Genomic DNA, 15460 nt, shown 5'->3' on the forward strand with positions numbered 1-15460 from the left:
ATCACAGCTAGATGTTTCAGTGTGCCCCTGAACTCACAGCCATGTACTGGTACTTGTGAATATTGCAAGCACCCAGAAAGCTCTGCTTTGCTTCTCTCATAGCTGACTATTCTGACTCCTTTCTACTGGCAGATTTGCAGATGAGGGCACATTTACAAAGATGATCCTAAATTCCCACCCTGTCAAATACAAGAGGACTCATTTCACTCCAAATGAACCCTTTTTTCTGGGTGGCTGTAGCACCATGCTCAGATCCACCCTGCTCAGCTGTCCACAGGCTGCAGCAGATGGAGAGTAACAGAAGGCTCTGCTTGCACTGAGGGCTGTTGTCTGGGCAAGTGTCTGTCTGCTGAAAGCACAGGTAAGCTATGCCATGCTGTGCCCATCAGCTTGTTCTGTTCACTGTCTCTCTCATCTTTCTGCTCCTACTTACGCACTGGAGTTCTGTAACTTCTTTCTCCTAGGAGTCCATCTAGAAAAAGAAAAAAACCCTGAGTTCCAGCTTTACCTGCTGAGGTGAAGGATATCTGCATCATCCATCACAAATGAAATGCTCTCTGAAAGGCCCGGGCTATATGATATCTTATGGAACAGTGAAAGCTAAAGCTGAAGTTTGCTGATTTGCACGAGCAGAGTTTGGCCCTGAGATTAAACAGTGTATGAGCTCTCTGTTTGCTAAGATTCATACAATGCTTTCCCAAAAGCATCTTCAAGTGACTGCAAGTTTCAGCTTCCAACATTTTGATTGGATCATCAGTATTAATCCCTCCCCTTCCAACCTCCATTATCAGCAGGGTGACTTCCAATATGAGGAGAAGGTGGCAGTTTTCTGCAGGACTTACCCATCCAGCTGCCAAGGATGTTGGAGAAGATAGTCTTCTTGCTGCTGTCATCCATCTCGGTGAAGGAGAGGTAGTTGAAATGGCGAGTGAAGCGTGGAGTGACAGGATTCCTTCCCCCTCCAGGAGGTCCCATGGCACAGACAAAATTAATATCTACCAGATTCTTAAAAGTACCTTGAAGAGTGCAAAATCAGGAATGAATGCTAAGTCGTGGCTGAAAACCCTGGCCACAAATTCCCACAGCAGGTGCACGTATCTAACAGGCCAACTTTCGCCAAGAGCTCTGGGCTCAGGGTCTGGGTCATACCGATCTGTTTCCGGTCGTACCAGCCCCGGTGGTCCATGTACTGCCGCAGCAGCTCGATGGGTGGCTGAGCACCATATTGCTCCAGCATGGGCATGTTCAAGTCATCGATAAAAAATATGAAGTACCGACCAACTGGAGGCCCGAACACACCTTTCCGCCTGTAAGGAGAGAACCCGTGAAAGGACACAGGACAACTCCTATTGCAAAGGTACTCCTATCTTGATCCAAAAGCACTCTTTTTTATCTCCAGGTGTTTCCTGAATCAACAGTTTCAGCTATTCTTATACTTAATAAACTCCATTATAAGGGCCTTTATATGGAAAAGATCTGGAGCAACGTTTGAGGCACTGGCTTCTTTCCAAACACAAGTGAAATTTTGTCTACTTATGCACAATGTCAGTGAATAAATGGGTGCAAATAAAAGCAAAACTTGAGCCCATGAATCTGTTGGAAACTTCGAAGCAGTGGCTGACCAGGGAGGCGAAATGGAAGCTGTTAACTGTGGGGAGTGGGACTGCGGGTGGACAGCCACATTTTCTCCCTTCATCACTTTCTGTAAAGATCCCACACCAGGGTTTGCAAACACCTGTGCTGTGAAATGTAGTATTTCTGGAATAACTAGAATTGGAGCAACTCTTACAGACCCTCACTAATCCTTCTCACTTCCTTGCCATTATATTAAGCTTTTACTGGCTCTCACAATCCCAGCTCAGATGTGCTGTGTGTTCTATTTGTTATCCACAGCTGTACGTGCTTGCGGCCCCTTCAGGTCTTGGGATGAAATTAAATGGCCAAGTTGACAGAAACACTGAGCTCGGGGATGCTGCTTTTGCACACACAGAAAGGAATCTTGCCTCTTATCCAGTTTGCTGTCAATGAGATCCTGGGTTTGGTTAGCAGAGGTGCGTGCTGAAAACATCAGGAAGTGGGTGATGTATTTGTTAGGCAAGTTCTTCAAAAGCTTGTCCGCAATTGTGAGAGTCTTCCCTGTGCCAGTGGGACCAATGCAGAGAACCTGGAAGCACAATCAGCAATGCAGCATAACACCAGGCAAGCAGTCTGTGTTTCCCAGCACTCTCACATTTGCTGGAGGAAATGCAGGTTACTGCTCACTTAGGAATCAAAAGGTTAGGCTTGTTTCTTCAGTAAGGTCAGCTGCCCAACAGATCTCCCGGTGTGGATGGAATCCAACCAGAGAAGCATGAAATCAAACTGTAGGAAACAGGTAAAGAGGGATGGTGATGGGCTATCTAGCAATTGCTGCATTTTGATTAAACAAATGACTCTTGACACACCTTTGAGGCACTGGCATGGTGCCTGGGGACTGAATGGAGAATTCTTAGGGCTTAAGCACAGATTTTGAGCAGAGAAATACAAATCCATGGGAGTGGGAAATAATCTCAAAGTGTCAGGTAGCTGTTAAGTTCTGACTGCACTGGGAGAGGAAAAGGCTGAATCAAAAATTCAAAGACAAGGCTGGGCACATACTGGCTTATAGTTGGTGAGCAACAGCTCCAGCAGAAATGCCATGCGGACTGTGTTCATTGTGGGCACAATAACATCACAGAAGTTGGTATCTGGAACCATGGTGAACTTTGCTGTAGGGTCCAGCCACACCTCCCAGTGCACCTGAAAGATATGAGTCTGCTTAGATGGGGCAGTCACAACTATCCCTTACAGGAAAAGAAAACTATTTCTGCTGTTTTCCCTGTCACCACTCCTTGTGTTATTAGCTCAGATTTTGATGAGGAATTCAGGTTTCCAGCCCCTCTGTTAGTCTTGCCACCCTTATCTTTCTGTATGGCAATGCTGTGAGCATTTGACTCACTTATTTTGAGTGGGAGAGAGCCCAAGAGTCAGAGTTTATTGCTCCAGCAGCAACACACTTGCCCTCCCTTCTGAGAACTGGGATCAAAGTGGGATGGAGCACTTTTGATATTTGCAAGAATGGGAATTCTGCCCATGGCAGAGGGCCAAAAGGGGTTTATCTGGGATCCTGTCTTCACATTTGGTGCCATCAGTCACGTTGCACTCAGAGGCACATGAGGTTCTGTACTTGTACAAGACATGGATGACTTCTGCTAGATTCAAGCTGCAGATGAACCTCCCAGAGGCCACTATACAAGTGAGATAGAGGTTCTGCCAGGGATGTGCTGGAGAACACAGGAGATCTGTATTTCTGACCACATTGGCAGCTTCTGTTAAGCATCTGATGCTTATGTAGGGCTCTTTTCTTTGATTTCAGGAAGGGGAAGAGTTTTCCCTCTTTTTTTACTTTCTTTCAGCCCAGAGGCTGTTGACTGTCAGTCAAGATGGCCCTTACACGCCCTACTGCTGTCTCCTGTGAAAAAGATGGCATATTTGTCTTCTTTGCTGCTACTCTATACTCTGCTGCACACAGCTCTTCTGCTGTTGTGCACTGCTTTTTAACACAGGCAGATCTATCCATCTGAGCTTCTCCTTGTCCTTCTCCAGCAGCCACACCTGTAGAGCTCTCTCACTTTCCTGAGCACTGACAGAGGCACTCAAGTCTCAATTGACCAGCCTTTGGCTGGTTTGAGTAGATTTGAAAGATCTACTTCACGATCCTGAAGGCAAGAAGCTGCCTTTTTGATTCAGCAAAAAGCTTAATTTTGATTAAACATTCTTGTTTGGTTCCTATAGGCCTTTCTTATTTGCCCTTGATGAGAAAATCCTACCAAATCCTCCAGGACTTTGCTGCTTCCTGGTCCTTCCCCCTATAATACCCATTTTGGAGGTGAAATATTTTACCTCTCTAGTGACCTCTTCATCCACATCCTCTTCAGTACTACTAAGCCCAGCATCATCCAGCTTATAGTCAAAAACCAGTCCTTCTTTGGGGAAAAGTAACTGGATCTGTGAGAAAAAAAGCAGTGGTGAACCTGGTTGCCACTAAGCTGAATTCATAGGAGGATCTGCACTACTTCAGAGAAAACTTTGCTAATGGGGTGCTGCCCAGGCCAGGGGGGCTCAGATTTCTCCCAGAACTTCTAGCTCCAGTGGTCCCTTTAAGTTTGAGACAGACTTAAAGGGAGTAGCCAAGATGCCAAGAAGAAGTCCATCCAAAGCCTCCAGACATTCAAGAAGCTCTGACCGCCATCCATCATTACTAATTCCTCTATAATGAGAGAGGATCTGCTTTTCCTTTACTCACCTTTTCCTTTGACATCTTACTTCTGAGCCACGAGCTGAAGGCCATGCGACTTTGGGCATCTCCAGTAGCACCCACACTCCAGATCAAGGCAAATATAAACCAGGGTTCAATCAGCTCTCCCATACGAGCAGCCTTCTCCCGGGGAATCGTCTTAATTCCCTTAGAACCAGAGACAAGCAGAAAAAAAGTTCTCAGCCATGGTTAAGGCACACAAAACCCAGACTCTTCCTTATTTTTTTGTAATTCTATTCAGCTTCTATGTAGCTTTTCCTAGCCAGCTTTTCACAGGCCTTGTTAATATATTCTGTGGATTAAAATTTGTTGTTTTATTGGTGTACTTGAGAGACTCCCCTTGCTGAACTAACGTCACTCAACAGGAGCTGGGAGAAGAATTTAGTCTTAGGTTTTTAATTTGAAAATTGTCCAACCTTCTCCAGTACTAATTCTCAAAGGACCTGCAATCTGAAGTGCATCGCTGCTCAGCTCTGATCTCTGCTTTCCACTTATTCTCCAATTCCCTCTGCTATAAATAAAAGTGAACCTCTGCCCTCCAGCCTGGTAGGCATGGAGCTTATCTTTTGTTTCTTCAGTGGGCAGAGCATAATCCTTCCAGGTTTACCTATGCTTTGCAGGATGTCATATTACTTCTGCACCGTAGATGAGCTACAGCATGACCTTTCTGCACCAACATCTTGTTCTCTGGTGACTAACCCTCTGCATTACTTGGTGTCCTTAAGAGTTACAGGCACAAATAATAGTGAAAGAGGTAGCAAAATCCTACCTTAATGGGAATGAAAGGCTGATACAAACATTCCAAGAGCACGAGGAGGCTCCTTGTGAGGTTACTGTCCGTTGAGGTAATTATCTCCTTCACAGAGCTCCTCACAAAGTCGATGGCATCCTGTAAGGAAAGGCAGGAACAGCTCAGTGTCACCATCCAGCATAGCTGACTTTGGTTTTACCTTCTCATTCTGGTTTCTCCTTGTCTCCCTCATGCTATGTTTAGCACATATAGTGACTGAAAATGCTGCCATTTCCAACTGCATCCCAAGTATCACTGTTCTGACTGGAGAAAAGCCAGTCAAATCCCTAGGTTCAGTCTTAACCCCAAGAAACCACTGGGCCTGCCTTTTGGTTCTGCACAACAGTGATGTGCATCTTGTGGCATCACTGCTGTTAAATGGTTAGCTCCTTTTGGAGCTTTCCTTTGCATCTCCAGGTTACTCATTACAATAATGGCTTAGCAGCAGAGTAGAAATAAAAAGACAGGTTCATACAACTTTCTCCCTGGAGTTACTCCACTGTAAGCAGCAGCGCTGGGATGATTTTGTCCAGAAAATAATTTTAAAATGAAATAAAATAAACTATAATGACCAATAAGACTAAGTCATATCTACAGGGATCAGTGAGTAACATCTATTAAACCCAGAAAATTCACAGAGCAGTTTGTATGCTGGTAGTCTGAACTGTTCCCACAATGGCATTTAAATCCAGGCCTTGACGAGTCTGTGCTGGTTGATATGCAAGCTGACAAGCTTAAACTCTGGGAAGGCTGGAATGGCATGGTAGCTCACCTTGAGGAATTTCTTGAAGAGAGATGCTAGTTTCTGTGAGAAGCGCTGCATGATTTCTGGGATATTTTTCAGCCAGCATTCAACGAAGGGGTCCAGCCCCAAGATGCTGGGTTCCAGGTAAACCATGCCACAGCGGGAGACTGTGGCAGGGGAAGCAACAGCCAGATCCTGGACTTCAAACATCATGGTCATGCTCTGGAAATTGTAAAACAAAAGGAAGGATAAGGACTTGTTCACTTTTGATACATCTTTCAGTGCTGGGAGAGAGGAGTACAGACAGCAGGCAGCAAAAGCGAGAGGGATGAGTTACCTCTGTCATCTTTATGATTTCCCCTGAGCTGAGGCACAGCTTCTTATTGTCATCTAGCACTGTGTTCATGTTTTCAATCCACAAAGCATCAACTGGCCCATCAAACATATACCACTTCTTGGTGGTGTCAGTGGCCACAGTTCCCCGGCGGATCAGTGTGGAGAAGATCCCATCTGTCCTGAAAGGTGTAAGGAAAGCAGGGCTTGGCCCATTCTGGTTTTGCTGAAATCAATGGCAAAGTTCCAACCATATAAGGCAACAGAGCCAGAATATTACCCTGGTTCATCTGTCCAAGGATACCTGTGCCTCCCTTTTTGATGAGCTGCATAAAGGTCCACTTCATTCCTTTTTTTAATGAGATAAACATCTCAGCCTGAGTGACACCATGAAACAATTTCTTTGGGCATTAAATCTGGAATTCATATAATTTAACTGTAAAACATCAAGCTTCCCTTTAACATCTCTCTCCTCAATAACGAGTAAAGAGGCCTTGCTAGCATCCAGTTCAGGTCATAGGCAGGTTATCTGCTCTCTTGAGGTGCCTCTTTTTCTCCACCAAGTATAAAGGCAGACTCGGGTTACAAGGATAAATCCAGGCTAAGGGCATGTCCCTACCCTCTTTATAACTGAAGTTCCCCATCCTCAACTGTCTGTGAACCCTGGTGGTGCTGGAGCTGGTGAACAGGAGAGCAGACACAAGGAATGCTGGCTGTTGACAGCAAGAACTTGATCTACACATGGAAACCTGGAGTGCAATTTCCATTCAGACCCTGGATAGACTCCACTCCTGCTATTAAATAATTATTTGTTATTTTTATAATGCTAGTGAATTCCAGGATATTGTTACTGAGATCAAGGGAAAACTGTCTGTTCCGAAGCTCAGCTGATTAAAACAGATGGATTTGTCTGTAAATACATTTTACATGGCTGCTGTATTTTTCTTTCTGTCATGTTGATGTGTCTGTGTGCTGCCCTTGGGTAGAGTCACATCATAAATAAAACTGTTGAGCTTAATTGGAACATCCTATAAAATGTCCTTCAGCAAATATACACCAGATTCTAAGTTGGGAAGCTCTGGTCTCAGCATCAGTAATGTTTACTTGCTTGCACTTTTCCTAGAGATAGTTAGTTTCATATATATTTAGTTTCCCTCATTTTACAGAACACAATTTTTAGCTTTGCCCCTAAGCAAGTGCTGGCTGACAGGGCCAAAGGGAGATTCACACTGCTTCTCACACCTTAGATTCCAGATAAAGTGAGCTGCAAAGTCAACCTCAGGTCACATATGAAAACATAAGCAGTAGGACCTGGCTGCAAAGAGGGCAAATGGGCCATTGGTTCTTGTTTCCAAAACATGCAAGCAAGCAGGAGTCCTGGTAACGGGAATGAAATGCCTCTTTATGCCTGAAAGTCACTCCTCATCATTCAAGGCTACCAGTGCATTTACACAGAACAATTCAAGTGCAGAGTACAGAGGTCACTTTTCTTCAGAAGCAAAGCAAGTGTTTTTAAGCTGCTGTATCTTAGAGCAGGGGCATGTGCTCCAAAGCTATTGAATTATTGTTATGCAGTTAATGCTGCGAGCTGAGCTGCAGGAACTGTCTGGGCATGTGCCGGCAGACGGGCCAAGCACACAATAAAAGATGTCAGCTTAAATCTCCGTGACTGGCTATTGTAGCTGGGTGGGGATAAGGACTCGATCGCTTCTGGTTTTGCGCCACCACCCTAAACGGTTCTCAGCCTTGAAGAGAAGACGCTCAAGACCAGAAAAGTGTTTTCTGTCTGGAAGGGAGGAAAGAAGGTTTTGTACTTTACCACTCATGCGTTAGCAAGTTGAACTCTCCATAAAGCTGGCCCATTGTGATGGATTTGGGATTCAGTATAAAGTAGTTGACTGCTTCGTAATTCCCACCACTGGCTGCAGGCTGACCTTTCAGTGATGTCATTGCAGCTGCCAGGACTTCATAACTCTGCAAAAGCAGGACAGCCAGAGAGTTAACTGCCATGGCTCCAGGATGACAAAGCCTCTTGCTCTCACAGCAACTGCATTCAAAAGGCAGTGAGAAAGGAGACAGAGCAGAGGGTAATATCATAGTAAAAAGATGCCTGGCTGAAATAAAAGCACAGAAATAAAGCATTCTACGTGCAGTTAGATCTCCTGTGCAAGAGGCCTGAAGCACATCAAGGTGTCAAAGCATGTCTCAGCCTTAAAAATCTGCAGCAGAGCTAATAAGCCTTGTTCTAATCTCACAACTCACAACCCAAAAAGTGAGCTAGTAATACACTTTCCCATGGCTATAAATCAGTACTAACTGGCAGCATCTTTGTGCCCAGACTTCTATCTGAGAGAAGCTGGAAATGCCAGAGCGTGAGTCTTCTGTGAAACTTAAACCTCTGCATCACTAGGGGGGTGATGGTTTGCTGGGGCCAGCACAGTGTCTCACCCATACCTTTGTCTTCCCAGAACCCGTTGGTCCCACCAGCATAAGGCCATGACGGACCACAGTGGTCTCATACAGTTGGATGACCTTAGTCACAAAACCTGTAGAGGAAGATGATGCACAGTCGGTCTTGGAGCACATCTCTTTCCTAGGACAGCACACTGGACTGAAAGCCCAGACCCAGAGGGAGCTTGTGGAGAGCCTTTTCTCTCACCATCGACATCCTTCAGATTGGCTTGGATGCAGGATTTGCGGATGGCTTCTTCCAGGATGCCATAATCAACAGGCGTTTCTTTGATGTTTGGAAATAAATCTGAGACAATACCATTGAAGAGCTTGAGGTCATCCTGCAGGAATTTGGGCACGTTGGCATCCCTAATAGCCCGCAGGCAGATGAGCTCCTGCAAGGATTAAAGAACTCAGGACTTCAGAGATCATTCCTCTCTTATAAGGCCACATTAGTCTATGGCAGTGTGAGCTGCAAGCACATTTACCTCATCCATATCAGGATTTTCTCTTTTGAGGTTGCCAGCTGTTGAGATGACAGTCTTCACAGCTCTCATCCCAAAGTCATAGTGGTCCTGGAAAATGCACAGAGGAAACAATGTCATCAGACAGAGAAGCACCACCTAAAAAAGAGGAAACCTGTGCATGCACTCAGTTAGCAGGTAAGAAAACAAAATGAGAGAGTTATGCCTTCAGAACAACTCCTTCATCTAATTCTGTTCTCAGGATCCTTGAAACAACTAACTAGTCCTCAGCTGTACAGGCTACAAGTGAAGAAGACATGAGTAACTGCAGTATGAAAAATCCTAGATGGAAGGAAAAGCAGGCAAGGCTGCTTGACTGAACTGTCCTGACACTGTAATACTATCTAGGACTTAGGGTGAATGCAAGTCCAGCCACACAGGTGCAGAAATGAGAGTTAGAAAGGAGGGAGGAAGATGAAGAATGAGTATGGTGACCTTTTTGAGATATGCTATCATAAGGCACCAAGAGAACCATCCAGGCACTTTGTGCTTAGGCTGAGAAAGCCTCACATTAAGAAAAAACATTCATGGACATTAAGGCATCTACCTGAGAGCTGAGCTGCTCTGACAATAGTTTGAATGTTGTGGTGATCTTCTTTGCAAGGACTTTGGCTTCATTAAACCCAAAGGAGTAGAGTGAGATCTCAGCAATCATGGAGTAATCTGGGACCATCATAGCCACAGGACGAAAGAGAGCCTGAAACATACAGATCCAACACAAGATCAAAAATCTGTTGCTTCTTGCTTTTTCCCCCAGCAAACTGGAAAGGCTGAGTATCTATCCAAGACTGTTTAGAGGTCACAGTACGAGTGTGCCTGGCACCTGGCAGCAGACTGCAATCCGAGGACTACCATTTGCTTACATATTGTGTTTCAAATCTCAAAGTCTAGAAACTTCCCAGAAGTGTTGTATCCTAACCCTTGCCATAGACACACTGGTGGGTCCAGGTAGCCTGCAGCACCTGTGTTGCCCCTCTGCTTTCTGTCTATGCAGCCTCCCCTCCTCACCTTCAGGTTATCAGGCAGTTCGGTACGCCCAGCATACCCCGGGTTCATTGTGATGAAGACGGCACAGGATGGCACCAGTGGGATCTCTGTGCCCTCAAATATGAAGGACTCCACCTGGAAAATTACAAATATGATTGTCCTCAAAGAACAGAGCCTGACCTACAAATTAAATTACGTAGCAGCATCTTCCATGAAAAGAACAATGGCTTTTAGTAGTTAAATTATCAAGTGCATACACACACAGCTGCCCACAACTGTAGTGACTCAGTCTGGTCCCACTGCAGGAATCCAGTATTACCAGCAATATTTTCCCCTGCATAAGAAACTGGGATCATGGAAGATTTACTGATAGGATAATTTTTTTTTTTTGACTCTTGAACAGACTCCTATGTCTCCAGCTGTAAACAAACATCTTTCCATTTATTTCGCGGTAGAGATCAGACCTGAATTAATTCATGGCAAAAAGGGCAAAGAGAAACCTAAATCCTTTTTAAAGCTGTGTAGGTAGTAATTTCAGATGGGGGATAAAGTAATGCAGAAGAATTTACGGAGAGCAAGTTTCTAATTCCAAGCCAAAGTCAAGGAGATTCAGGTCTTAACCCTTCTGAGCCTCCAGAGAACAAAGCAGAGACTGGCTGCTAGACTGGCTGACAGTAGAGTCTCCATTAAAGCCAACAATTCACTTTCCAATGCAACTCTGTGTGTACATGAATGTGCATTTTTCTGCACATACTGGGTTCTGTGAATCCACCAAAGCTTGGATAACACATTTAGACAAATTGGGTGCTGAGCAACTCATGGCAGAACACTGGCTGCCTTTATCACAGCTCTGATTTTTATCAGCTCAGTGGATCTGCATCAGAGTGTCTCCCACACCAAAGTCTGCTGGCACTGCAGCTCAAACTGAGATTTACTTCAGCCTGTGAGAGTGTGGGCAACTGTGGCAGCACACACTTGGGTTACAAACCTCGCCCCCCAGCATGCTGGCTGTGTAATGGTCTGATACGATGCAGCACAGCCAGGACATTGTTCAAACCTCTCCAAGCTTAAGGATGTCTGTCCAAGTCACCCCTGAGCACTGAAGTGAAGCAGTCCCCCATGAAGGTTTGCAGGGACAAGGACTTGCCTGAACTAGCTCAAGTGGAGATTTTTTTGTCTGCCTTTGTATCCACATGTTCCTTACGTACCCTCTGCTGCTGTGCTTTCTGGATGGTTGTGATCTGCTGGGCCACCACAGAGAGCACCTCGATATCGATGCGGTTGAACTCATCGAAGCAAGCCCACGCGCCAGAGCTGGGCAGGGAAGGAAAGATGGAGGGAGTCAGGGACATCCCACAGGAGCAAACTAGCAGTCAAAAGTTCAGCTAGATCTAGAAATTACAAATCCACATACTGGGGAGGTAAAACAGAGACTAGAAGTGAACCTCAAAGGCCCCTTATGTCCCATGGCAGGCAGTGACACAGCCACAGTGCCCTGGGACGGTGGAAGGGGCTGTAGCCCTTCATCCTGACTTTGCATCCCAGGCCATGTGATGAGTGACCATGGCAATAACTGATCCTATAGCCTGGGACAAATTCTGCATGTTATAGATTTGAGCTTTAAAGAGCTGTCATGTTGAATTCCTGGTTTGTACCTGAGTTGTAAATGTAGCAGATACAATTTAGACAACTCTTAAGTCCATTTTTTAGAATTTGGAAGACTATGTATAAAGCTGGAAGCATGCCTATGAGGAAGGTGATCTTCCCACAAGGCATGGCTTAAGAAAGAAGTTAAATAACTGACAAAGAAAACATCTGAGAAAAGAATATCGCTTTTGTTGGAGTAACTAATTCAGATTCACCAGTGTGCAACAGACTAATTGGACCAGCTCTGTTTGAAACATAGAGAAGAGAGAAGCCTCTCTGAGAGGATCCCTCAGGGCTTAGAGCAGTCTCTCTTGGCTGCTCAATTTCGAATATTCTCAGCAGATTCTCTTCTTCTTAAGATTAAGCAGCTTGTGGGCTGAATCTCAGTTCAACAAGTATGATATTAAAATAAAGGCCAAAGCTGCAAACATTTGCACAGGTGGATTAGTGCACTGTGGATTAGTGCAAAGCATTTTAATTTTGCCTTAAATGAACAGGATCTCCTTTTATCTTTTTTTTTTTCTTTAATTGGATCCAGTGTCCCTCCTTTCTGGCTGGAATTTTGTAACCTTCATTATTCTGGAACTCATTAACCCCCTTACTAGGGCTTTGCTTGTTCTTTTGGGCTGCTGTGAAAAATACCCACCAATTCCCAGTGGCCAGCATTCCTGGATCCTGCCTACTCCTCAACAATGACATGCAGCATTTCATTGTACCTGGCTAATCCCTTAAAAAACTTTCCCATTGCCATAAAGTCGAGTTGGTCAGAGCAGTTGAACACTACAGTTTGGATTGCTAGTGCTTTGCCCAGGTCTTTCGTTGTTTCTGTTTTGCCTGTTCCTGCTGGTCCTGCAGGTGCTCCTCCAAATTTCAGGTGCAGAGCTCCTGTAAGTGTCAGATAACACCTACGACAAAGAAGAGACCACATGATGAAAAAAAGCATTTGTACTACTGCTTTCAGTAAGGGAGACATGATCTGTCCAGCTGGAGACAAGGAGGAATCCATCATTCATTATTCTGCAAAACTGCTTTGATATGCAGCATTCTGCAAAGGAGTTAGCTATGTGGCCTTGATTAGTATTCACAGGGGCCTGCATGGATAAATCCTTCTGCCACTGGCTACAAATTCACTCTCCAGAAAAAGGACAGTTACTAAAAGGTAAAACTATTATTTCTGCTGCATATCCTAGAGTACTAGATGCTATCTGCTGGCTTCTAGAAGAGCTCCTTAGCTATCAGCTGGGCATTTTATATGAGTCAAAGCACTACATTAAGAATTAGGAGAGTGAAAGCAATCAGCCTGAGCGCTGATCATCAGGAATACAGTAGTTACCAATGCCAGGATGTTCCTATGCCCTCATCTCAAGTAGTACTTTACTGTACAAATGGTTTCTATTTACACACAGTAAGCAGTAGGACCCACTTGGTCAGATCCTTGGTTTAATTCTGTTCATCCAGAAGGAAAAAAAAACAGAAAAGAGAAAAAAATACACATTACCCAGAAAACAATCTCCTTACCTGTCAGTGAGGGGTGTGATAACCAGACGTCCAGTGTTCCCCAGATACTCATAGCCATAGATAAACTCAGCATTGACTGCTCTGATGTACAGGTCCTCCCTTGTCCAGTAGTACCTAATGATGAGTGAATATGACAGCAGAAAGATAAACAGTGGCTGGCAGACAGAACAGCAGCTCATGAGACCACAGCCTGCAGGTATGGAGACCTGCACTTCAAGGGATTTCTCTCTTGAGAGAAAAAGGAATAAGGTAACACAACAGGGTGGACAGGAGTTCTCACAGGACCTGAGATCAAGCATTGCACTCCTTGGGCAGGAGGATGTCTTTTCACAATGAAACATCATGGTATGGGTTAGTCTATACTGCCAAAGTGGATGCCATCAAAACCAGGTCTGTCTCAGATGCCTTAGAACTAGCATCCTTAACAGACTTTAATACCACTCCTCATGTTAGAGGTAACTCAGGACTACTGCTTACAGATGGTGCAAACTTCTGTTTCTATTTGTCATGGACACAGCTGGCCAGGGAGGCCAGGTGAGGTTCAACAGCAATGCTCTCTAACCTGAGCTGGGAGATCCACTCGAAATCATTCATGCTCGTTACATTCTCCTCAATCAGCTTTGCTGCAACATCCTTGGCGTGGACCTCAATCACAATAAGAGCTGACAACACTGCTCGCTGCATCCTGGACAGTTTTCCACGGACCAGGGCAACCAAATCACCCAGCTGGGAGAGGAAAAAAAAGTACTCTGAAGCAATCCATTCAAAAAGCCAGGCTGCACTAACACAATGCATGCTAAACCTCAGATCATAGGCTGTGTCAGGGCCACTTCTGCCTTTTCTCTTGTCAGAGATACAAATGATTGCTCAGAACGCAGATCCTACTCAGGGCTGGCTCAGATCTGACTTTTGCCTACACCATTACCATATTCAGGTGAAAAGAAAGTGTTAGATCCATGATGAGGCCCAGAGCTAATAACTCCCAGGTATTAGGTGTGGTTGGATGCATGGAACAGATATGAAAGATGCAGTTTCATCTTGCACTGTCCATCACTTCCATTCTCCTTCACCTTCAACTTCTTGGGTGACCCTGGAGAAGTTACCTTTCACCTTGTTATTGTCTTCAGGTCATGATCATATTATCAGTCCTGTACATTATTTGAGGTTTATGATGACAAATATCCTAATGATTAAGAAGACAAGAATCTGTTTTTTCACCTGTTTTGAACTGTGCTATGCAAAACTATGTCTCTCTTTCCCCCACAGTATGGTTCTGACTGTATTTATAACTTATCAAAGGTCTGATGATTCAAAAGTCACCATCTGGCAAAATCTCACCCTTTCATTCATTTTCATACCTGAGTACTCAGCTGTGGGTAAAGCCTGTCGGACAAATCTCCAGCTTCCAAGGCTTCAGACACTTCCTTTGTCCAGAAAATCTGGCAGCCAGCAATGACCACTTGGCCAGGCCATTGCAAGACCCATGCAGTACGTGGAGTCTTAAAATAGAAAAAAAATAGGGAAAAAAGGGTGGAAAACGGTGGTAAGACAATGACTGATTGATAGATTTATTGATTTCTATGTTCCCTTGCTGCTTGAGATGCATGATTAACAAATAAGAACTGAGTTCTTGTGTAAGAGGCTTTTCTTTTTTCCCCTCCTGTTGCTGTCAAAAAATCTTCAGGCACTGGGTACAGCAGGTACCTTCTCTCCACTGTGCCACCTGCAGTAACCTGTTACAAGTAGCCCAGAGCAGGGGAAGAGCAGGAACTTGTAAGACCAAAAAGAATGTTTCCCCTCCTCTGGCCTATTCCAACTTTCCTACTTTCAAATTTTCAGTCTGAACAACAGAAATATCTGAGGCCTTTTTGTTTTTCAACCTTTCTCCCTGCTTAGACCTAACCAATTAGAAATTTAGACTTTATACCAGCATAGCTTTTACACAGAAACCAGAGCCAAGATGCACTGATGGAAACCAACAACTGCCTTTGTTACTTTTACCAGCCCCTAATACACTGTGTAAGACATGAAAGCTGAAAGAGAAGATCCTTAGAAAGAGGAAGCCACCTGGAGAGACAAATAGATATGGATTCATACAATGTTGTTTTTATGCTAATAGGAAGCATTTT

The 15460-nt window shown here is 44.6% G+C and overlaps 1 protein-coding gene across 1 annotated transcript in view; it reads right to left on the minus strand.

Moving 5' to 3' along the window:
- DNAH1 (dynein axonemal heavy chain 1) overlaps window positions 1-15460 on the minus strand; it is a 73223-nt gene that overhangs the window by 25626 nt on the left and 32137 nt on the right. Inside the window, exons 26-46 of the mRNA XM_029958280.1 lie at window positions 14690-14830; window positions 13894-14057; window positions 13332-13445; window positions 12530-12718; window positions 11375-11480; window positions 10188-10301; window positions 9727-9876; window positions 9144-9230; window positions 8864-9050; window positions 8659-8750; window positions 8024-8178; window positions 6209-6386; window positions 5899-6093; window positions 5106-5225; window positions 4325-4483; window positions 3922-4026; window positions 2638-2778; window positions 2004-2164; window positions 1150-1307; window positions 843-1016; window positions 434-472 (exon numbers count right to left, since the gene is read on the minus strand). Of these exons, the coding sequence (XP_029814140.1) occupies window positions 434-472; window positions 843-1016; window positions 1150-1307; window positions 2004-2164; window positions 2638-2778; window positions 3922-4026; window positions 4325-4483; window positions 5106-5225; window positions 5899-6093; window positions 6209-6386; window positions 8024-8178; window positions 8659-8750; window positions 8864-9050; window positions 9144-9230; window positions 9727-9876; window positions 10188-10301; window positions 11375-11480; window positions 12530-12718; window positions 13332-13445; window positions 13894-14057; window positions 14690-14830 (2929 nt within the window). The remainder of the gene's footprint in view (window positions 1-433; window positions 473-842; window positions 1017-1149; window positions 1308-2003; window positions 2165-2637; window positions 2779-3921; window positions 4027-4324; window positions 4484-5105; window positions 5226-5898; window positions 6094-6208; window positions 6387-8023; window positions 8179-8658; window positions 8751-8863; window positions 9051-9143; window positions 9231-9726; window positions 9877-10187; window positions 10302-11374; window positions 11481-12529; window positions 12719-13331; window positions 13446-13893; window positions 14058-14689; window positions 14831-15460) is intronic.

The sequence above is a fragment of the Manacus vitellinus genome, unplaced genomic scaffold (genome assembly GCF_001715985.3).
Source record: "Manacus vitellinus isolate BGI_N305 unplaced genomic scaffold, ASM171598v3 scaffold_14_pilon, whole genome shotgun sequence".
NCBI classification, from domain to species: domain Eukaryota; kingdom Metazoa; phylum Chordata; class Aves; order Passeriformes; family Pipridae; genus Manacus; species Manacus vitellinus.